Source organism: Artemia sp. Qi Xiang Cuo, chromosome 15 (assembly GCF_049724085.1).
Source record: "Artemia sp. Qi Xiang Cuo chromosome 15, ASM4972408v1, whole genome shotgun sequence".
NCBI lineage: Eukaryota > Metazoa > Arthropoda > Branchiopoda > Anostraca > Artemiidae > Artemia > Artemia sp. Qi Xiang Cuo.
The window spans coordinates 46,409,906-46,434,184 of NC_142808.1; the positions used below are offsets into that span (position 1 = coordinate 46,409,906).

Consider the following 24,279-nt stretch of genomic DNA (forward strand, 5'->3'; position numbering starts at 1 on the left):
TGACTTGTTTTTGCGTTCCTTAAAAAAAAAAAAAAAAAAAAAAAAAAAAAAAAAAAAAATCTCCCTCATAGATACGAAAGTATGCCTAGTGGACGCGTCCTCGTTTGCAAGGGGCAGACTAACAGTCTCGAACTAATTTAATGTTGCTCGAGAATGTTAGACAAAGTCCACGGGAAAAAATCGGGTAAACCCCCCCCCCCCAAAAAAAAAACAAAAATCCTGGATACGGCCCTGATCGTAGGGCACCAAAAATGACAATCTCTTATGCAGTTTTTTAAGTAAAAATTCTGAAAATCATGAAAAAAATTCCGATAAATTTTATATGGGCAAAAAAATATTACTAGAGGCTTGCAAAGCCTCTTTTTCTTAGCGCAAACCTCATACACCTTATCCACTTCATAAACGGCAAACCTTATTTAAAATTTGCTAGCCAAAATATATAGGACAATATTTTGTAAAAAAAAAAAAAATTATCCTCCTTTACTCCTTCCCAAAATTCTAATTTGAGTTCTCTAATGCTATTTACTATTTCTTAAAGATTTCAGTTCGACATTTCAAGCCAATCCTAATCAAACAGTTTGTGGTAACGAACTGTAAGTAAGGAGCGACCCGGCTCAATAGCAACCGAAACCCTAAAAATCGGAATTTTGGTACCAATAGATACATCAGAAGAATCAGATTTTTATGCTGATTTCAAATATGTAAGTTTAATCAAGTTTAGTCTTAAGTTACGCACCTGAGATAATTTACCTTATTTTCCAAAAAAGGGGGAAACAACCCCTAAAAGTCATAGAAGTTTAATGAAAATAACACAATCAGATTCAGATTTAGCGTATCAGAGAACCCTACTATAGAGGTTTCCAGCTCCTATCTGCAAATATGTGGAATTTTGTATTTTTTGCCAGAAGAAAGATCACGAATGCGTGTTTATTTGGTTTTTTTCCCCAGGGGTGATCGTAACGATACAGTAGTCCTAGAATATCGTCAAAGGGCTCATTCGAACGGAAATTAAAAGTTCTATTGCCCTTTTTAAGTGACCAAAAAAATTGGAGGGCAACTTAACCCCCTCCCAGGCTTATTTTTTCCCGAATTCACCCAATCAAAATTTTGAGATAGCCATTTTGTTCAGCATAGTCAACAATTTTATTAATATGTCTTTGAGACTGACTTAATCCCCCGCAGATTCCGCTGCAAGTTATAAACTTGCAGCGGAAAGGGCTGCAAGTTATAAACTTTGCCCATTGTTTACATATAGTATTGGTTACTGGGAAGTATACAGGCGTTTTCAGGAGGAATTTTTTCTCTTGGGGGTCGGGTTCAGAGTAGGGGTTACGGGAGAGGAACTATCTATGGAGAATATTTCCTTGGAGGGAGCAAAATTTATATGAAGGGGGTGCCGGATTTCCCAGCATTATTTAAAAAACGATCAGAAATTAAATAAAAAAACAAGTTTTTTTCAACTGAAAGTAAGGAGCAACATTAAAGCTTAAAACGAACAGAAATTATTACGTATATGAGAGGGCTTGCCCCCTAGTCAAGACCCTGCTCTTTACGCTAACGTTTTTTTTAGTACTTTCAAAAGAGCTATCTATTCTAATTAACCGGCCTTTGTGATTCGAACAAAATTCGAACTTTGGTGTAAAGAGCGAGGTATTGACTAGGGAGCAAACTCCCCAATATACGTAATAAAAACATACGAATATAGAAATTTGTTACGTAAGTTAAATCGTAAGTTACGTCAGAACAAAATTTCGAGAAAGCCAATTAGCCAAAAAAGGAAAATTAATATGCGAATTTTGTTTTAATTATTCATGTACGGTGAGCCAAAATCAAAGCTGCATTAATTCAAAAATATTCAGAAATTAACTAAGTTTTTTTAATTGAAAGCAAGGAGCGACATTAAAACTTAAAACGAACGGAAATTATTCCGTACATGAAAGGGGCTGTCCCCTCCACAACGCCGCACTCTTTACGCTAATGTTTTTTATTTTTTTAAAAAAAAAAGTTGTAAGACAGAGTCAAACTTTAGCCTAAAGAGCGAGGCGTTGAGAAGGGGACAGCCCCTTTCATATACGGAATAATTTCTGTTCGTTTTAAGTTTTGATGTCGCTCCTTACTATCAGTTAAAAAAAACTTCTTTTTTTTAGTTAATAGTTTACAAGAAATTAAAGATTTTTAACGTTCTTTGATTGCATCAAGCACGCTTCTAGCTAGGTATAAGTTGAAAGACACCATGTCTGTAGGGTTGTCATAGCAGCACGTCTGCAACATTTTAGGCAGGGCTTAGGGGATAAGGTTAAGACCTGGTGATCTTCAAAACCTTCTCTTTTATAGTTCCAGATCCTCAAAGAAGACAACTTTCATGTGCTCCTAGTCAGCTGAATGGTGCAAACGTTCGCTTAAGGCATTCCACACCGAGTGGCGGAGAAACAGGTCCTGAAATGAGTTTTATAAACACCAAAGGTATCAATATTTTTTTATGATTTTATATGATTTCCATTATTTGCGTCATAGCTATTGTGTTCAAGATTTTACTTTGGAAACTTTATGTTTTTCTCTTGTTTCTTCTGAGAATAATTCTTTGGGAAAATACTGCTTTCAGAGAACCCTTTTTCCTCAGTCTTACACCTTAGTATGGTAATAAGGGTTTAATATCCATTGGAAAAACTTCACCTTATTATTGCGAATATGAAATGTTAAAAATGATAAGCAGATTAATACATCATCTATCACAAATTCGCTTACATGAAAACGAAGCTACAAGGTTAGCAGTCCATATATTTTAGTTCAAATGAGAAAAAAACCTAGTGGACGAGTCCCCTCTTCACAATGATCAATTAATCTTTGACAAAGCTTATGAAAAACTTGCCCATAGAAACAGATTTCTAAGGGGTTCGGCAGCCTTTATCATGGTCTCCCAAAATGAAGAGAGGCAGGAGTATCTTGGAACCTCTAGAAAAACGGACAAAAATAAACCAAAGAGAACCCAAAATAAACCAAACGGAAGGGGGTGGCGTAGGAAAACGTCATGTATGCATAACAATAAAAATAAATTAAAAATGAGAAATGTGTGAGTTCAAAGGTTTTTTTTTACACCAAGATTTAGCTTTGTCCACAGCATCTCTCTCTCTCTCTCTCTCTCTCTCTCTCTCTCTCTCTCTCTCTCTCTCTCTCTCTCTCTTTCTAAAAAGAATAATAATACTAAATAATTTGCTACCTAGAGAGACTGGGCTAGTGCCTCAATAATTACCATACTCACCAATATCACCTTTCTCATAGAGTGGTTTAATTTTGGTTTTCCTAAAATCGCAAGGTACTTCCCTTTTTTTCAAAAATCATATTCATAATCTTCAATAATCTATTTCCATCCCAAGAGCCACCATATTTAAGAAACTCATTTACCACTGTATCATTATTTTGGGCCTTATTATTTTTGAATCCTATTAGTACTGTCGCTAATTCATCCTCACAAAACAAATCTTTATATTCAAGGCATCACAAACTTTTTTCATTTTCCTCGATATCTTTTCCTGCAACTCTATCTCGATTTAGCAAATTCTCAAAATATTTTAACCATCTCTCTTTAGCTCTTTCTTATCACAAATTTTGGTTCCATTTCTATCTATGACATTCATTGACACGCTCTTTTCATGCATTGATAAGAGCTCCTTTAGCAGTGTAAATATTAATAAGGTCTTAATTCTTATTTGTTAAATCGAAAGATTCACTTATTGCTAAAAAAAATTCAAAACCATCTCTTTTATGGTTCCAGGTACCCAAACAAGGCAAATCTATGCTCCTATTAAGCTGATTGGTGCGTTTTAATAAGCTGATTAAAATAAAAGAATATATTTATTTAAATTAGAATAATAAGTTCCTTTCCTGCATTGATAAGAGCTCTTTTATTGGTGTAAATATTAATAATGTCTCAATTCTTCTTTGTTAAATCGAATTATTCACTTATTGCTAAAAAATTTCAAAACCACCTCTTTTATGGTTCCAGGTACCCAAACAAGGCAAATCTATGCTCCTATTAAGCTGATTGGTGTGTTTTATTAAGCTGATTAAAATAAACGAATATATTTATTTAAATTAGAATAATAAGTTCCTTTCCTGCATTGATAAGAGCTCTTTTATCAGTGTAAATATTAATAAAGTCTCAATTCTTCTTTGTTAAATCGAATTATTCACTTATTGCTAAAAAATTTCAAATCCACCTCTTTTATGGTTCCAGGTACCCAAAATATGCAAATCTATGCTCCTATTAAGCTGATTGGTGGGGAAACTCCCTCAGGATATTCCACACCTAGTGGGGGAGAAACAGATCCTGACATGAGGTTTCTAAACACACCAGGTATCAATTTATTGACGATTTTATGGAATTTTTGGAACATCTTAATTGTTTGGGGGGGGTATTTAAAGTTTACTGTTGAATTAGAGGAGAATGGGAAACTTCCTTTTCTTGATGTTCTTCTTTTGAAAAATCAAAATAGTCTGGATTTTAAAATTTACAGAAAACTGACAAATAACAATAGATTTTGTCTTATAGTTCCGGTCTCGCTCGCCAAGTAAAAATTGGTTTGATCCTTTCTTTCACTGATCAAATCTTTAGTATTTGCTCTCCAAAATTTGTTGAGGAGGAGTTGTCTTTTCAAAGGAAAATACTAATAAGCAACCTGTATCCAGAATGGTTAATTGACCAGACTTTTTCAAAAAGAAGAAAAAGGTTTCTAGACATTTCTAAGGAAGTCTTGGAGACAACTCGGGAAAAGGATATTTTTTGTTCCTTACCAAATGTACCCGGGCTAAGTGAAAAACTTAAAGGAATTTTACAAAGGAATGGTCTAAGGGTAGCTTTAAAGAGTAATAATACTTTGGGTAGTTTTCTAAATTCTGGGAAGGATGTAACTTCATTGGGGCAACAAAGTGGGGTTTATCAGATCCCATGTACTTGCGGAAGCTCATATGTGGGACGTACTAACCAGAGTTTGGAAATGAGATTATTACAACATAAAGATTCAATTTCTTCGGCTTTAAAGCAAGATTCTAAGTCTGAAGATTTTACTTCAGCCCTTTCAGAACATATTTTTAATTTTGCAGACCATTTTATTTTGTTCGAGAATGTCTCTTTGATTTCTAGGAATCGGGGTTTAAAGCAAAATTTTCGTGAAAATCTTGAAATAAAGAAAATATTATTCAAGAATATTGCTTTGAATCGGGATACAGGTGAATTTGGGCTGAACTCTATCTATGATAATTTATTAAAATCTGACAGAGTAAAGTTCAATTCACCCAATGTAGTTGACCTTTTTCCAAATCTTACGTCATTGAACGCTAATGAACCGAGTCCAAAAAGGTCAAAGAGGTTAGCTTCCGCCTTTGCTTTGAAAAGAATTAGAGATTTAAACAATATGTAGTTTTATTTGATTTAGTATATAAACTTTTGTTTTAAATTGTTTTAGTTTAGTTTTACTACAGATAACGGTCACTGTATATGTGGCCGAAATATCTGGTATTTTTTGTGAAGTTTATTATACATTGTCTATTAAAAAAGGAATTTATCCCTATTTTGGACTTTTGTTTTATCGTTTAAAGTCAAGAAACACAAGAAAAATGTGGCAACAAAAGAACAAGCAAAAGCAATTTGAATTTATTTTTTTTTACATCAGGAAGGTTGTAAAAATGTCAAAACAATTATACACTCAGGATCAAAAGGAAGTCACAAGCACAAAATTATTCTCACCACTAGAAATTATATAACATAACTTACTGAAGAAAAACAAAATAATTAGAGGGAGTATAAAAATAAATGTCAAACCTAGCAAAAAAGTCACAACATCTAATAGCTATATCTCCGGGAATACCATGCCCATCTCCTATTTCCTGGTTCAAAAAATCGAACCATGCAATTTTCCCCTTTGCATATTGCATATACATATGCTTTATTATTTGAAAAGAGGGGAATGTTTGATCCTGGGTGTAGCTAAAAATATCAAGGGTGTCGAGGTGAAAATTAGGGAAATTATCAGTAACATACAATTGTGACTGTAACTTACTTAGAAGTGACTTTAACTACTTCAGACAGCAACAACTTTCGACTGTGACTGCAACTACTTGCAACTACTTTTCAAAAAATAATGACGTATGGTACATGTTGAATAAATTAAAATCTGACATGAGCATTCTGTTTGCCAAAAGAGCTCATCAGCACCATTTCGGGAACGGCCGATGGTATTAGGTTGAAATTTGCAGGGCCCGCTGAAAAGTTCTTGTAGGTCAAAGGCTCACCCTATCTTTTTTTGGCTTTCTTAATACTGGTCAAAATTATGAAATAGTCATTTTTTTGAAATTAATCAACAGGTCTATAAGAATGACTCTAGGAGTGTCAAGCCAAACGCAGCCCTTGGAGAATTAAATAAAGGATCATGCAAAGAGTCATTGCCGGGAGTCACTTACCGAATTTCGTCTATTCCTTTTCATAGAAGAATGCCATATGTGCAGAGTCCTGTGTAAAGCTAGATCGTCTAAAACTTGCAATTATTTAGCCATATTGAGATCCGTTTGCGATAATTTATTTAAATCTTGACTGTTTTCTTAAACTCGTTATTTGTTAATTAAACGAAGAACGCTCAAGAATTACGCTTAGGTTATATCTCAGAAAACCGGTATCATAACCACAAATACAATGACCGGTGACAGAATGTACTGGACTTGTATAATTTTATGTATTTGCATATTAGGTGGGGGGATTTGGTTTAAGTTAGGTTCGGGGTGTTTTCCAAATACTGTCCCCCCCCTCCTAATGTGCAAATATATAGCCGAAATTACGTTATTATATAAACTAAATATTATATGAAGGTTATATTTCATTAGGATTAACCTAACTTCAATTCTTGGGTGTGTTTCGTTTAATTAACAAGTACCTTAAACTCAAATGTTGAAGAAATTGTCCCATTTTCGATGATAGTTTGTATCTGATACGAATGTTTAAACTCTTTACTATTTCTATTTATATTTTCTCCAACTTTATGTTTCTTCTTGGAATTTTGTCCAATGTTCTAGCTTTACGTATTTTATTTTAATTTGGCGTTATTGCTGAGGAGCCTAATTGACTGCAATTTATGGTCCTATGTCAATTTTAAATTATTCTTAAGACCATAGGCGGGTGTGCCTTGTTTGCCTCTTTTTGAATTCTTGATCAGCATGCCTAAGACTCTAGGCAGGCATGCCTTTCCAAAAACTGACCTGACAAGTATGTGTCCAATAAGAGAGTTCTGCATACTCCTGCCATTTACCCGTGCCACAGCCATTTAAACATTTGCCTCTCAATTACTTTGGACTATCTGTCTTGACTTTTCTCTGTCCTACAGTTACCCAGCCCAGTCTTGACACAACATATTGTAAAATACTTGATAACTTCAATTCAAAATCAATTAAACGACTGGGACAATGGGACCCTGAGATTATTCATTTTTTTTTTCACTCTTCTTTTCACTTTTTCACTTTTTTTTCACTTTTTTTAAAAATATTTGATTTTTAATTAGTATAAATATTTTAATAATGTTTAAGTTTTTTTTTTAACGTATAAATTGATAACGTGGGTGAGTGTGTTTTAGAGAGATTGACGGACATTTACATGAGAAAATTATACATAACATCATTTAACTGGATTAGTGTTCTGCATCATTTCAGATATTCCTCTTATTTTACAGTAAGACTCAAAGACAAAAAGTCTCCCCAATTCGGAACGAAAAGTCACAAAAAGTCATCAGAATCATTAATTAATATAAATACTGAGGATAATGCTTATTTTGATTAGTAATTTTGGTTGTTTGCCGCGTACCATATGTACGAAATATTCGCCTAATGTTTTGTTATACGGGGTAAAATTTTTATGGCATGGTAAAAAATTCGGGCGGAGAAAGCGACTCTAGTCATCAAAAGCCCCTCCCTGAGAAAGTATTTCCATCTCCGAGAGACTATATTAATGTTGTGACTGATTTGAGTTTGATAGACGAAAGCTCTTTAAATATAAGTGAAAATATTAGAAATAAATCCACTGAAGATAGTCTTTCCAAACAAAAAAAGTTTATGCCTAAATTAATGCGTTTTGTTAGGAGTGATGATGATAGTGATGACTGTGACAGTGCTTCCAGTTCTACATTGTTGGAAGATGTTAGGCATTCAACTGATTACTCAAATAAATCAAAAGATATGTACCCTGTTAAAAATAAAGCTGGATCTGATATCTCTGTACAACCTAAGTCTCCAGTATGTGATAAGACAAATGAAATAACAGATGAGAAAAAAGAGGAGTCAGTGATGAACCAGAATCCTGATCTTGCAGAGAAGATCACGATCTGCCACCAAAGGAAAAGTAAACTTATTCCTGGACCAGCTGGTAGTCTACTCGTACGTCAAAGCTCACCTCCTCTTGACAGTAAGCTTAGTTTCATATCTAAACTGCGAAGCAGAAATTCTAACGATTATGAGCTTATGAGCGTTAGTAATATTAGCCGCAATAGATCTGTTTTAGTCAGAGATCAGCGCCCTCAATTGCAAACGGTACATACGGCTGCTATTTTTTCTAAGAAGCGTTCAACAGAGAGGTCCGTGGATATAGGAGATACTGGTCAAAATTCAGTTGAATTTCAACCTAACAAGACTTATTCGAAAAATTGCGCTAAGAGTCCTGTCAGCCACACCAGCTTTTGTGTATCTGGTAAGGACATGGCTGGTTATTCTACCCTTGCAAATATCAATATAAGTTCTTGTCGACCAAATAGTTCGACTATTTTGAAAAGTGCACCTAAATTTCCAGTATCTGTAATGAATCATAGTGATGCCAGTGCCAGTAAAGACAACCAGAAATTCAGTGAAGCTAGTAGGTCTTCTCAAAGTAGTCAATCTACCCTGGAAAGATCATTTAAATTTCCTAAAAATATTCGACCTTCCTCTAACGGTGAAGATAAATTTGCAACAACTATAGGAAAGAAACCATCTCTTAGTGTATACACTGAGTGCACATCACGTGACCATATAAATATATCTGAGGACAGCTCTGTTGACAACCCAAACTCGACGGATGGACGAGAAAGTGAACAATTTTTTGTCCGTCTTTTAAAGAGACATATAAGCAATAATCTTGGACCTAACAATTTAAATCAGAAGTCTTTAGTGCCACTAGATATTGCTGTTTCAAAACCCAAACCTCTATTTCAATTCAAAAAGAGGTTTCTTATGGATAAATCAAACAGTGGTGGAGAAGTTTCTTCAGTCAGGAAGATAGCGAGTTGGAAAGTAAGTTCCTTTTCAAGTACAGAAAAAGAGGAAAAGTGCCATAAAAAGTAATCAGATCTCTCAGAATTGTAATACGTGCTGCCACATAAATCGCACCCGCTTGAGTCGGATGCTGAGTTTGAATCATTCATCACTTTGTTATATTTTTGTTTGGTCTCCTTAGTTCTCTTTCTTTGGTGAATGTTAAGCTAATTTTCAAAAATTACATTAAGTAAATATGCAAAAGTAATGAGGTTTAATTAATTTAATAGTTCTATTTTTAATAAAAATGTTGGTAACGGAACCGGGGGGGGGGGGCTACGGTGCACCCAACTCATAACAAAGATTTTTTTAACGTTTTTTTTACTTTTTCAATTTTATTTATTAATAATAAAATTCATTTTGTTATATTAAAAAAATACTTTTTTTTACATAATGTTTTGATAGTAAACAAATGTGCTGATGTTATAATTGTTGCTATTAAATACTGTTTTACTTATACGCCAAAATTCAAATAGCTGTGGTCAGAATTAGAAATATATCTAATTAAGTCAGAATTCAAATAGCTGTAGTTGCATATTTTTGTGTTTAATACAAGAGTATAAGCTCACACTATCAGCAGAATATATTTTAAAATATTTACGTTAAATATGTCTCACACTCACGTATATATACCCCACCCCTTATCGCCCCCCGCAGCACCCGCTGGGAGGGACTGGGTGTGGCTCCCGGGGGTCCCCCCCGGGGCCCCCTCCGCCGGGTTTCCACCCGCGACCCCTCCCCCTGGGATCACCCCCGGACCCCTCCCGCGGTCAGTGGTGTCGGTTGATCTTATCGTCAAGGTTTAGGTTGTGTTAGCGGTAAGTTTATAATTAGTTAGGAGTATCTAGTTTTAAGTTAGACTCTCAGCACTGCGAGTTTTTAGTTAGATATCGATTTTACTATATTTTTATATGTGGGTTTGTACTTGTAGTGTAGTTTTATATAGACTTTTTATTTTAGAATTTGAGACGCGAGTCGTATATTATAGTTTTTATTTTACATTTTAGTTTAGTATTATTTAATTTTTTTAGTTTATATTTATATTTAATTTTTAGTAAATATATTTTTTTTATATCTTTTTTGTATATTGATTGAATTATTTGATTTGATATTTTTTATTGTTATTTTTATTTAGTTTATATTTTTTTTATATTTTATTTTGATTTTATTATTGTTATTTTTAGTTTAGATTCTTATGGATATTTACGTGTTTTTTTTATTTTTTTTTTTATTTTTATTTTCTATTTATATTATAGTGTTTTTTTATAGTTTATTTATTTTATTATATTGTATTTTTATTGATATTTATTTTATTTCATATTTTTTTATTATATTATTATATTATATTTTTTTGGATATTTATATTTTATAATATTTATATAATATATTATTTTTTTTTATTTTATAGTATGATATTATATGTTTTGTTAGAGTTTTATTTGTTAGTATTATATTCTATTTTTATTTAGAGTGTTATTTTATTTTATTGTTATGTTTTACATGATTTGTGTATATGATTGTAGTATATGATAATTTTTTTTATATTGATATTTTAGTTTAGTTATTAAACTTATTTTATATATAAATATTATTTTTAATTAATATTTTTATTTTCGATTTTATTTATTTAGTTGTCATTTTTTCTTTATATTTTTATTTATATATCTATTTTTATTTTTTGTTTTTTTATTTTTTTTTTTTTATATTTTTTATTTTTTTTTTTAATTATTATATTATATTTTTAGTTACATTTATGTTTGATTTTATTAATACGTTATAGATTTATTTTATATTATTATATTAATTTTTGATTTATATTTCTATTTTTAGTTTTTTTTATTTAATTATTTTAGTTTATGTTTCAGTTTGAGTTTAATATAATATTTTTAATATATATTTTATACTATAATATTAAATTTTATTTTAGTTTATTATTATCTAATATTACTATTTGATATTTTTATGTAATTTTTATTAAATATTTTTATTTTATAGTATTATTTTATTGTTATTGATTAGGGGTATTGGATGTTTGATAGTTTGATATTATATTATTTTATTAGAGTATTAATTATAGCTATAATTTATTTTTATATTATTTTATATTATTATTTTATAATTTATATTGTTAGTTTATATATAAGATTTTTAGTTAGAGATATAGTTTAGTTTAATTTTTGTTAAGAGTTTTAGTTTAGAGTTGTTGGTTATTTTGTGTTATAATTTAAAAATACACAGTAGGTTAAATTTGGTCTTTCATTTAGGAACACAAATGCGATGTTAAGTTGAGCAAACTATTGGCGTATTTTTTTTCTACTTTTTGAATGAGTCTCAGTTTATTGCACTTAAGTGAGATTAGATTTCCAAATAATAATAATACAAACCGTAACACCTATATAAAAAATTGATCTGATTAAAATTGCAAAGGAGATCCCCAAACAAGATCACGAAATGATACACTAAATTTCAGTATCGCCTGAATAAAGGGATCAATTCAGCATTTCTCAGAATTAGAGAAAGATCAGTAATTAATTAACTAGTCTTAATGAACATGTGAGTTTTATAAAACAATATTTGTGCCGGACTTATTTGATACGTGTTTAAGGGCGGGTTCAATTTTTTGACGTTAAAAAAAATAGTTTGTTTTTATGAAAAAAATATTGAATTAGAACTATCAGTCCTCATCCTTATGAGTATCCAAAACTGGACTTAAGTTTCACAGTTCGAACTACAGACTTTTATTTTCAATAATTTTCTTATAATAAACTAGAGTTTAATATTAAAAAACCTTAATATCTCATATTTTAATTAAATAAAGTTATTATTCTATCAAAAAAGCTACTTTAAGTATCAAAGTTTAACCAGAGACTTTTATTTTTAATAATTTTATTAAAAAAAAATATAGAGTAATGTCAAAAAACCCTAATTCTATAAGAATATAAATAAATATATTATTTTTATATAAAAAAATTTAATTAATTCTAACAATTTAAAAAGATAATTTTATTTTAAATAAATTTATTACAAAAAAAAACTAGAGTTTTCTGTAAAAAACAACTATTCTCTCATATTTTACAGTCAGTGTTTATTTTTAGATACAGAACTGTGCTTTAGTTTCAACTCTTAGTCAACGAATTTTATTGTAAATAATTTTCTTACAAAAAACTAGAGTTTGCGGTCAAAAACGCTTATTGTCTCAGATTTAACTTAAATAGATTATTTTTATAGATTTCAGACAACACATACATACCAAACACTAAGAAACCGACCTAATAAAATACATAAAGATCAAATTAACCATAACAAATAATAAGTTTTAGACAACACACACCAAATAAAGACTAAGAAATCAATATAAGAAAAGAAATAAAAATTAATATAAATCTAGAAAAAAAGATTTTTCAGACAAAAAACGCATAATCAATACTAAGACATCTTTATCTTAAAAATCGGAACTATAACCGAACACATCCCAAATCATACGTTTAAGACAACTCACACCTAAGAAATAATAAGAAAAATAAGACAAGACAATACATAAATATAAAAATAGTAATAAAAAAATATAGTTTTCAGAAAACACCACCAAATACTTTACTCGGACTAATATATCTGAAAAGTCCAAATATAAAACAACACATCAAATATAATAATTTTCTTACAACAAAAGCATAGGAATTTATAATAAAGCACTCTACGGTAATAAGAAACTATAAAAATACACAGAACAACTAAGCTTTTTATTAAACTAATAAAATAAGACATACAATTACCAATAGCTACGACCATCAATAAAGATACATTTAAATCGACCTCATCCTACTTTTAAGACTAAACACCCCGCATAAATAAGAAGACAACGTACAAGTAAAATCTTTAAATATTACATAAACAAAAACCCCTACAATTATTAAGACGACACACTTCTAATAACTAAAAATAACACTTAGCGCCGAACCGACGAAAATCTAACAACCAACATCCAACTTATTCAGTGACTGACAACACACCTCTTACATGATAATTCCAACATCTAATACATTAAAACAATTCAACAAACCCCCTAAAAACTACGATGATTAAGACAACACAAAAAACAGATAGAATACTAAAAATTAGAAAATACAATAATTATATATAACTAACAAACACAAACTAATTATTTATAATAGATAAACTACATCGTATTTACTAATTCTAAGATATAAGACAAATAAAATATTAAAAAGGCAAATAACAAATAACTCATTTTTGACAACACACACCTATGATAGGCTAAGAAATCTAGCTCATACAAGTAAAATATAGAACACCACACCTCAAACAAACGAGTTGTCAGAAACAAAACCAACAATAAAGAAAAATAACTAATTATAATTAGATAAAGATAGATTAATATACTAGCAAAAACTTATTATTTTAAGAAACACCACCACTAATAAAGTACAATAAAAATTACACATAATTTTAATAATAATAACATTACCCCAATCACCAAATAGTTGTCATACACATAACTAATAATAAATAGTAAGTCAAATGCGCGCATAAGAGTAACCCTAAGAACAAACTAACTAAAACAAAAAAGAGTTATGTAAACACAACCCTATTAAATTCTAATTACTCACGAACTGCAACTTACACAAACTAACAAAAACACGACAAACACATCGTTTGCATAAAACACACACCACATACCTACGCCTTACAATATTTACTAAAATACATATATTTTCTTTTACAGCAATAACAAAAAACTTGAAATGACCAACAAAAAACATATATTATGAATATACTGACGCAGTATAGACATACATCTATCAGGTACCAAAAACATTAGATAGTTAATTTACACTAAACAATAATTACGAATTAGACCAATTATATAATACAAGACTTAAAGATAACTACACACCTCAAAAAACTTAATTTTAAGAACCAACCCACCTACGACATAGTAATAACGCTGTATCATACAATACATCAATAGTACTGGACATAACACAAATAAAATTTTAAATACCCCACCCCCGTCAACACTAAGATGCCAACTCTCGAAGCAACTAAAGAATAGGAAACCTATTCCACAAACTAACGATGTATCAGAACCAACACTACTATTATATACACATACTAAAAGATCTTAAAATAACAAATCTAACTCAAAACATCCAACAGAATAATTCTATGACACCACCCCCAGATGAAATTATCTTAACTAAATAAATTAAAAGTCTAAACTATAACACATCACAACAAAACAAATATTATTAAGACCAAAAAACACACAGAACTACTACTAACTCAAGATAAGACAAGACTGAAATATTAATGTAAATATCCCACCTCATAAGTTTAATACAACACCCACATACGAACTACAAGGAAACCTAGCTAATAGAAGAAATAAATATAACACTACTCACCCCAAATTATATGTTTCAGACAACAATCCTCGATGAGGGAATAAGAATCATAGCTCTGAAAAGTCAATATATAACACTGCCACTACCACCTCATTATTTTCTGACAACACACACTTCGGACAGTTTAATAAATCCATATCATACTAGTCAAAAATTTCAATACACCAAACAAGAATAATTTGTGTCTGACACTAAACACAACTGAAATTATCAGACCACAAGATCATACAAGTCTAAAAAATAACGCAACAAAAAACCAATCATACTTTTAAGACCAAAAATAAAGCTGAGAGAATCCTACTAAGATATATTACCTGACCACGGCGAACAATACACATCACCCCTCATACGTGTAAGACAACTCACCTCTTATAGTCAAAGACCTACATCTCAGAACAGTCAAAAAGATACCTTTGGGAAAATTTTCAAGGTGTGGGGGGACGGGGGATTTCAAAAACATCGACACATGATATACCTTAACCCCTAAATTCACTTATTCATTTAGTGTAGTATTATTTAATTAAAGATTTTAATATAAATTTTTAGAATAACATAACGATATAAACTATTTTAAATTGACAAAAGTTTTAAAACAGAAATTATTAATATAATTTCAAATTATATAATCACTTTTAATTTGAAAAAAAAAAGAATATATTTTTAAATTAAAAAATCACAGCTCTATTTAAAATTTTTGTAATAATAATTTCAGATAAAACACATGTCAAATGTTGTTTGGACATTGTCACTCTTTCTCACATGATTATACAAATATTCTTTTAGAGCTAAAACTCTATTAGTTATAATATTAAAATATATATTGTGAATGACCTAAATATTTATCCAGAATTAATCTATTAAAAAGAGAAGAGGTGTAGTTATTTTATTGACATATTATAAAAAAATTGTCATGTAGTTTTTAGATCGACGCTCGTAATAAGTGGGGATGTTTTGGAGTGTTGGGGGGAGGGGACTAGGCCCCTGAACTTTTAATTTACTGTATTTCTGGTAAAATGATATTATTTGTAAATAAATTAAGAAATTTATTAAACTTTATTTTATAAAAAATATCAATGAAGAATAAAAAATAACTAATTTTATTTATAAACAATCACAATTATAGATATAGTATATTAATGAACATCCTCTGTCTCAGATTGGACACCAGAAAAACGTAGGATTACTAAAATAACCTTCTGTTTTATATATTTACTTTATAATATACTGTCAAATAATATTGGACCTGTGTATAGATCTCCATATTTTTTTTCTTTTTTTTAAATGTAAACGTGAAGCTCTTATGCACATTCTTGTTCAATTTAAATAAATTAATAAAAATCATTCTGATTGTATTTTATAAAATTTAATCTATTTTCAATTAATGATTGGCAACTTTAGACCTTACCAACTTTTTGTCTATGTCCACGTGATTCCGTAGTGCCTCATTCTTTGGTTTTATTTTACGGTTCATATATGTTAAACTTTTTAGCATAATTTTATGCAAGTCCATGTTCAATTAGAATTGAGTATATAGATTCTTCTGTCATGTAGTATTAGGATAAACTTCTTCTTTTTTATTGTTTTTGGCTGCTTTTTTGATATTATTATTTTTTAGTTTTTTTAGTCATCAAACATTATAAACTTATAAATAAATAAGATTTGTCAAATTATAAAATTTATCTAAAATGATTAAATTTATCAAATTGAAAAATAAATTATTAACACTTAACATTAGAACACTTTAAGTCAAATGAAACAAAAAACACTGAATAGTTTATTCTCTATGAAGAAAAATGAAATGCCAGCTAATTTATTAGGTAAAAATGAAAACCTCATCCGTTTTAAGTGTAATTAAATGAAATGATATGAAGACTGAAGTAGCTCCAGGAAGATGTTGAAATGTTCATCATATTTCGTCACTTTTAATCCAAGCCACATGGTTAGGACGCTTAGTATCAGTTATTGTGTTTAATCATTGATTTCCAAATTCTAAAAAGAATTAAAAAATTTAAGAGAGTATCAAAAATATGTCACATGTGTTCAAAATACTGAGAAACATCTTTGAGTAACACCCAAACTAAAAGCTTCTTATATGGTAATGTACATTGACTCTAAAAAGAGTTTCTTTTTATAAGATATGTAAATCGGAGGGATTGGTATTTATACTTTTTTGCTTTTATTCATAGATGTTGAATTATTTTTATAATATTAAAAATGGTACATGTGTTAATAGTTTGGTAATCATTTGTTGTGTGATATTATGTTCTAAACCCCTGTAGATACGTAAGAATGTTGCAACATATAGGACACTGAGGTCATAAGACAGTCAAAGACTCATCCTTGAACCTCAAAAATTGAAAGCTTGGAGGATGACCTGGCCTTTGAATGCAACTTGGGAACTAGACCAAAGGCGCCATTTTGACTCGAGCTCACCGTTAGATGGGTATGGCGATATCTCTTTCGTCACAACAAGTCTTTTTAGTGTTAATCTGACTTTTACATATGAATGAATGATTTCAAAGTAAATAATTTTAATCAATAGGGAAAAAAAACTGGATTGTACGCTTATGTCAATTTACCGTATGACAATAAGAACATGCAAGTGCTGCATAAATTATAACTAAATAAAATATTGTTAATTTTTTGAAATTTTTAAATTTTTTTAATACCTTATTTCAATATAAAAAAAAATAAAGTTCCTATTACTTAAATATAAAACAAAAATCGGACCCCTTATTTATAATATTTTTATATTATACCTTATAATATTTAAATAAAAAAAAAGAATAATTACAAATAGGACCAACCTGATTAAAAAAAAATCGATGGAGTTAACATTTAATATTCTATTTAACTACCCCCTCCCCCCCTCTGGAGAAAAAATTTCTAGTATTGTGTCTCTTCTTTAAAAAATTAACTTTATTTGATCCCTGCGGTAAATAAATCCAATTTATATCTATGATAATTTAAATATAATCTCCCACTACCCCCATCCCCCCTCTGTAGACAATAGTGAGATGAAACCGTCTCAGCTTAAATTTTAAAAATAATTTAATGAAGAAGTAAACCTGTCACGAGATTGTTCAAAAAACTAAGAACACTACATCTATAGCGATTAGTGTTAATTGAAATAAATTGAGGGTATGAGTAAAGGAGTAAAAGGACAAAAACAAACATGTCTAAATTATTAAGATATACCTAAAATTATTGTAAAACTGATTGATAGAGTCTCCATTTAAGTCCATAATATCCACAGACTCGAAATAAAATGGAACACACACACCCTCCAAATAAGGCCATGATCCTATGAGAAATCGCACAAGACCACAGACCCTGAACAAATCCTTCTTGGTGGCCTGGTGTATATCACTCTATTTAACTTGGTTAACAGTGACTTTTAGTTAAGTTTATTTTAACAAAATTAATTTAACAAAGTACGGCTATTTTTGTCAACAACTCGTACAATAAAAAAAAAATGAGGAATTATAATTTAAACATTATATACAAATATAAACCACACGTCAAGGAAATAAAGTAAAATATATATTTTACTCTAATTTTTGGTTAACTTCCGTGAAAAAAAAAAAGGAACAACCCGGTTACCTCCAGTGTTATCAATATCTAAAGTGTATCCAAAGCCCTGGGTTTTTTTTGGGGGGGGCCGATAAACCGTGTACCGACATAAGATTTTATTGTAGATAATGTATTAAATAATTTAGTATAAAAAAATAATAAAAAATGAAAAACAAAAAGAAAAAAAATATAATGAAAAAAAAAAAGAAATCTTGAGAAACAATCTGTAGGCTGTAAATTTAAAAATCCAACACAAGTCTGAAGCGGTCGAGTAGTGACTGTTTTATTTAATTCTATTCAACTGTAAAATAAAATTCTAGACTACGACGGATGTAAGAAATAGCTAGTTTGAAACTTCATTCTAAATTATTTATACTCATGTCATAAAGACGATACTTTTTTAGTAATAATATGAAAAACTGAGTATATTGGAATATTTGCAAGATCATAGTGAATCTGTCTTGTTTTGATGCAGATTAACACCAGAGCAGAAAACTACTGCACCAGAGCTAAGAGAAGACCTAGTGGATACACAGAAATATTTGAAGGGAAAGTCACTGGTGATAAATCACTAGGTGTGTCACAGTGAGTGCGTGATTGTCGGGAGTCTTGGACACACATTTGTTTTGGTGGTGATGCATAGATTGTAGTGGAATGACACGACAGTTCGGATAGAGTGCACGCTCTGCTTGAGTTCGCATCAAGAAAATCGAAATAAAAACCCCCATTAGAATGACAAACTCATACTGTGCATTTGACGCACTACATACGTGCAGTACAATTCATGTAAAGTCAACAGAACGCCGCTGCCTCGGTCAGAAGGGTCGGGCCTGCGGCGCGCCGGCGGCGCGCCGGCGGCGTTCCCCACCTGGTGCGTGGGTTGCCCCGGCCTTATGGCGGCGGCGGGCGGTCGATCGTCCAGAGCGGCCACGGGGTCTCTCCGATCATATTGTGTATGGTAGCCAGTGCTAATAAAAAAAACTACAGAAAAAATAATACTAGTGATGTAAAGATACATAGAATTACAGAGTATATAAACCCCCCCATCTGAGGTGAAAATATAGCCTCTTAGTTTTCGAGTGGTAGGGGTGGAGTAGCAGTTGTGGTTGTTTTAGTTTGTTAACCACTGAATATTTTTTTTTATTTTTGCAAAGTTGTGGGGTGGGGGGGGTATATACTCCTATACGGCATATATATATATACTAAAATACGGCATTATTGTGCGCTTTTTTTTTATCAGAGCTCGCTTACACATTTATAAAATTTAAGTTAGGTACCTCTTAAAATTAAAATAATGATAACAGTTTTTTTAATTATAAAATTATTAGTATTATTTATACAATAAAATAGAAGAGTCCTGTATGAAATTACTTTTAACAATTATATAGAGATCTCATGTAGGACATTACTGTGTACAATTAAAGAGAGTTCTAAGGTATGAAATAAATGTGTACAATTAAAGAGATCTCAAATGAAGTAACTTACTGTTTATAATTGAATTACGCTCAGAGTCCCACAAACTAGCTATAATGATTAACAGCAGACAGTCACCCCCTAGAGCTCTAACCCTGCCACGAAGACAGTCCCAACATAGCGCTACACTGCAAGACAGTCTCGTCAAGACACGCAGACAGTTTAATGGCCGTAAGTCAACCACCTTGAAAATTAGTGCTAAGCTGTTTTCATTGTGCGTGAAGTTTACTTTGTATTATATTTTGAAATTATTTATTTAATTTAATTTTTTTAATTAATTTACCTAAATTAATTTATTATTAATTAATTTAAATAATTACATTAATTATGTATTTTTTTTACATTTCTTAATAATTTATTTAATATTTTTTAAATTCTACGTGTCTTCATATATATTGTTATTAAATTTTGTTTGATGAATTAATCGAACGGGAGACCCGATATTTATTAATTTAAAATAACGAAATGTTAATCGACTGAACCAACAAACCATTGAACATATTATGATTTTAGAAATACATCAAATGCATTGTTTCTGGGTCACTGCCCAACTAATGTGAAGCGTCACAATATCGTAACAGGTTTCATTCCATTGATCTGTAACAAGTTCAAGCTCATTCTATTTATCAATTGGATTTTTGATAGGTGTTAAAAGTGACCTTGTTTCGGGGCATTTTTATGGCATCATCGTGAGAATATGCATACCAAGATGATTTAAGATGCATACTAGACACACAATTTCTTATGATACCTGGGCCCCAAGTCCTACCCCTATCCCTCCACCCTCCCTCCAACCCCCCTCCATCCTCCCACCAACCCCCCCCCCTCCATCCCATTTTTTTTACCTTTTTTTAACTTTTCTTACCTTTTTTTAACTTTTTTTATGGTCATTGTACTGCCTGCTTGTACCTTGGTTTACCTTGTCACAGATACATTCTCTTGATTTTTCAAATTTCATTTTTGAATTTATTCATTTAAATTAAAGATTTGGAATATTTAAGTATTGTTTTTTATTGGTTCACTTTGTCAAAGTTACATTATAATTATTTTTAATATTTAATTTTTTATTTATTAAGTTGAAATGAAATAGATGGACTATTTTAGTATCTTTATTTCTTTGTTGACATTGTAACAGATACATTCTAATGATTTTTAATTTTTATTTTTTTTTGTATTTATTTTACATTCTAGATTTTTACTTTTTATTAATTTTTTTGTCTTGTTTTAAAGTTACAACTATAATTTCTTTTAAAGTTTATATTTCTATTTTTTTATCAGTTATATAAATTAAATATTATTAATATTTAAGGATTGGAGTGTATATGTTTAAGTTTTAAAATATAATTTATCTTTATATTTAATTTTTAATTTTTAATGTATATAATTTACATTAACTATTTTTTCTAATAAATTGGAATATGGTAGTGTTTTAAATTGTCAAAGTTAAATTATATTTATTTTTCTAATTTCTTTTCGTAGTTCTTTCATGGAAATGTCATAGTTGTAATCTCTCATAAGTGTATTGTAATGGTTTACCATGCCAAAGTGCAATTCTCAGATTTTTTAAAAGTTTTTTTTTTATTTTTTTCGTTGATTATAAAGAATTTGACTATTTATGTTGTTTCCTGTCGTGGGTTAAAGTGTAAAATATATAGTAAAATTATTGTTATATTTTCATTGTTTATTGTTACGTTCTATTTATTTTTAAAATATCATAATTTTATTAGTTATTTTAAATTAACTAGTTTTAATTTGTAAGGATTTTCTTGTTTTGGAGTAAATTGTCAAATTGGAATTATATTACTTTTTCAAAGTAAATGTTTTATGTATTAAATTTAAATTAACGAGTTTTTATATGTAATTTGTGCTCTTTCATGGTTTAACGAGCAAATTAGAAAGTATCTTAATTTTTATAATGTTATTTTGTATTTTTTTCGTTGATATTAACTAGTTTTTATATTTAAGTATTTTTCTGTTGTTCTGTAAATAGTAAAATTTACAGAATAATGATTGTTATATTTTAATTTTGTTTTTTTACATTCTATTTATTTTTAAAATTTCATAATTAATTTATTTATTTGAAATTCAAGAGTTGAAATATTTCAGTAGTGTCTTGTTTTTGCTTAAATTTTCAAAGTTAAATAATCAAGATTTTTATAAGTTAAGGTTGTATTTATACAGAATATTTATATATAAATGTGAAATTTGTCTTTATGTAATTGAATTTAACTTCTTATTATTTAAAGATTGATTTATATTGATTTAAATTTTAAAATTTTAATAATATATATTTTTAATATTTCATTTTGAATGTCTTACATATAAAATATATTTTTGTTTTATTTAATTTTATGGTTTTCTTGTGTTAACTTTTAAATTTTAAATTCTATGTATTTGTAAATGTTAATTTTGAATTTATATAATTTATATGAAATGTTTGTAATATTTAAGTTTTTTGTCGTATTTTTTTAAATAGTAACAGTTGCATTATCTTTAATTTTAAATTTTCATTTATAATTTCTTTATTTTTAATGAATTATTTTTCCTATTTAATCATTGTTTGGTATTTCTTTAAATTGTAAAAGTTAAATTCTAGATATTTTTATATTTTATTTTTTTATTTTTATGCTTTATTTAAATAATTTTACTATTTAAGTTTGTAAGTTTCTTGGTTTAACTTTTCACATTTAAATTATATACATTTTTAAATTCTCATATTTAATTTATTTATTTTAATTTTAAGATTTTTAATATTTAAGTAGTGTGTTTTTGTTGTTTAAATTGTCACATTTACAGTATATTTACTTTTAAAATTTCATAGTTAATTTCTGTCATTGAAATTATATAGTTTTAATATTTTAGTTGTGCATTTTAGTGTTTTAACGTGTAACTTTTAAATTTTATATTTTTAAAATTTAATTTTTTAGTTATTTTTTTTTAATTCAAATGTTTGTATACTTAAGTTTTGTTTTTGTAGTTTTTTAAATTTTCACATTTAAATTCTATTGATTTTTAAAAGTTATAAAAAATGAAAAAAAAAAAAAAAAATTCAAAAAAAAAAAAAATAATAAACAAACACAAACAAAAAACTTAAAACAAAAAACAAACTAAAAAAAACACACAAAATACAAAAACAAAACACCAACAAAATAAAAAAAACAAATAAAAAAAAGAAAAAAAATACACACACACACACACAAACTTAAAAAACCAAAAAAACTTAACACAACTATAACTAAATAAAAAGAAAACTCCATTAAAATAAACCAAAACTAAAAAAAAACAAACCAAATGAAAAAAACAAAAACCCAACAAAAAAAAAAAAACAAAAAACTTAAAATAAACACCACAATTACACACACACACACACACAAAAACTAGAAAAAAAAAAACCATAAATAAACAAACAAACACTATTAAACCCAACAAAAACATAAATACAAAACAAAATCACTAAAACCAAACACCAAAATCTTTAACAAAAACAACCAAAAACACACACACACAAAAACTTACAAACACACACACACACAAACTTACACTCAAACACACACAAAAACTTACAAAAAAAAAAAAAAAAAAAACAAAATATCTAACACAAAAAATTTTACACACACACAAAAACTTATACCCACACAAAAACTTACACACACACAAAAAAACTTACACACAATAAATATATATATATATATATATTTATATATATATATATATATATATATATATATATATATATATATATATATATATATATATATATATATATATATATATATATATATATATATATATATATATATATATATATATATATATATATATATATATATATATATATATATATATATATATATATATATATATATATATATATATATATATATATATATATATATATTAGGCTTAAGACGTAATTAATTGGCAAAAAAAAAAACTGTTGTCCTAATCTAGCAATTGAGACACATGTGCACTTGAACAAGGCTTTCACCTTACCCATCTAACCAACTACCAAGGACCAAAAAGGAAACCCAAACCGTCAACCAAATAGAAATCCATGCAAAGTTGTCCTCAATAAAGGTAAGTCGTTGTAAATTTACCAGCAAAAGCACCTTAAATCTAGTGAAATATTTCAAAGTAGAACCTTCAAGTTAGGGCTCATCAGAATAAATACCACCTCCCTTAACATGTTTAAAGGCTTTACATTATTTACCCGGCACGGTGGAGACTCTACCATAATATCTATATGGTAACCCTATGTCAGGTTAAACTTTTGAAATACATTCATACTAGTCAATCTATTAAAAATTACATAAAAAAAGTGTTTCAATGTTTCCCTAATAAAATCACAGATGTTACTGACAGAGACCATTCTGTAAACCTTGACTACATGTACAGATGTATCTTTAATTGGTATCTGTACCCAATTAACAATTTAAAGATACTCAATATTGTGCGACAACCACTACGAACTCACACTTCCAAAATA

At 29.0% G+C, this 24,279-nt stretch overlaps 1 protein-coding gene across 1 annotated transcript; it reads left to right on the forward strand.

Moving 5' to 3' along the window:
• Positions 1–7,899: 7,899 nt before the first annotated feature.
• LOC148943738 (uncharacterized) lies at positions 7,900–9,351 on the forward strand. The gene has a single exon (XM_089101219.1). The coding sequence runs from the start codon at positions 7,900–7,902 to the stop codon at positions 9,349–9,351; it is 1,452 nt and encodes a 483-aa protein (XP_088957345.1).
• Positions 9,352–24,279: the final 14,928 nt, after the last annotated feature.

Coding starts and splice junctions, on each gene's coding strand:
- LOC148943738 (XM_089101219.1), top strand. CDS start 7,900: ATGGTAAAAAATTCGGGCGGAGAAAGCGACTCTAGTCATCAAAAGCCC.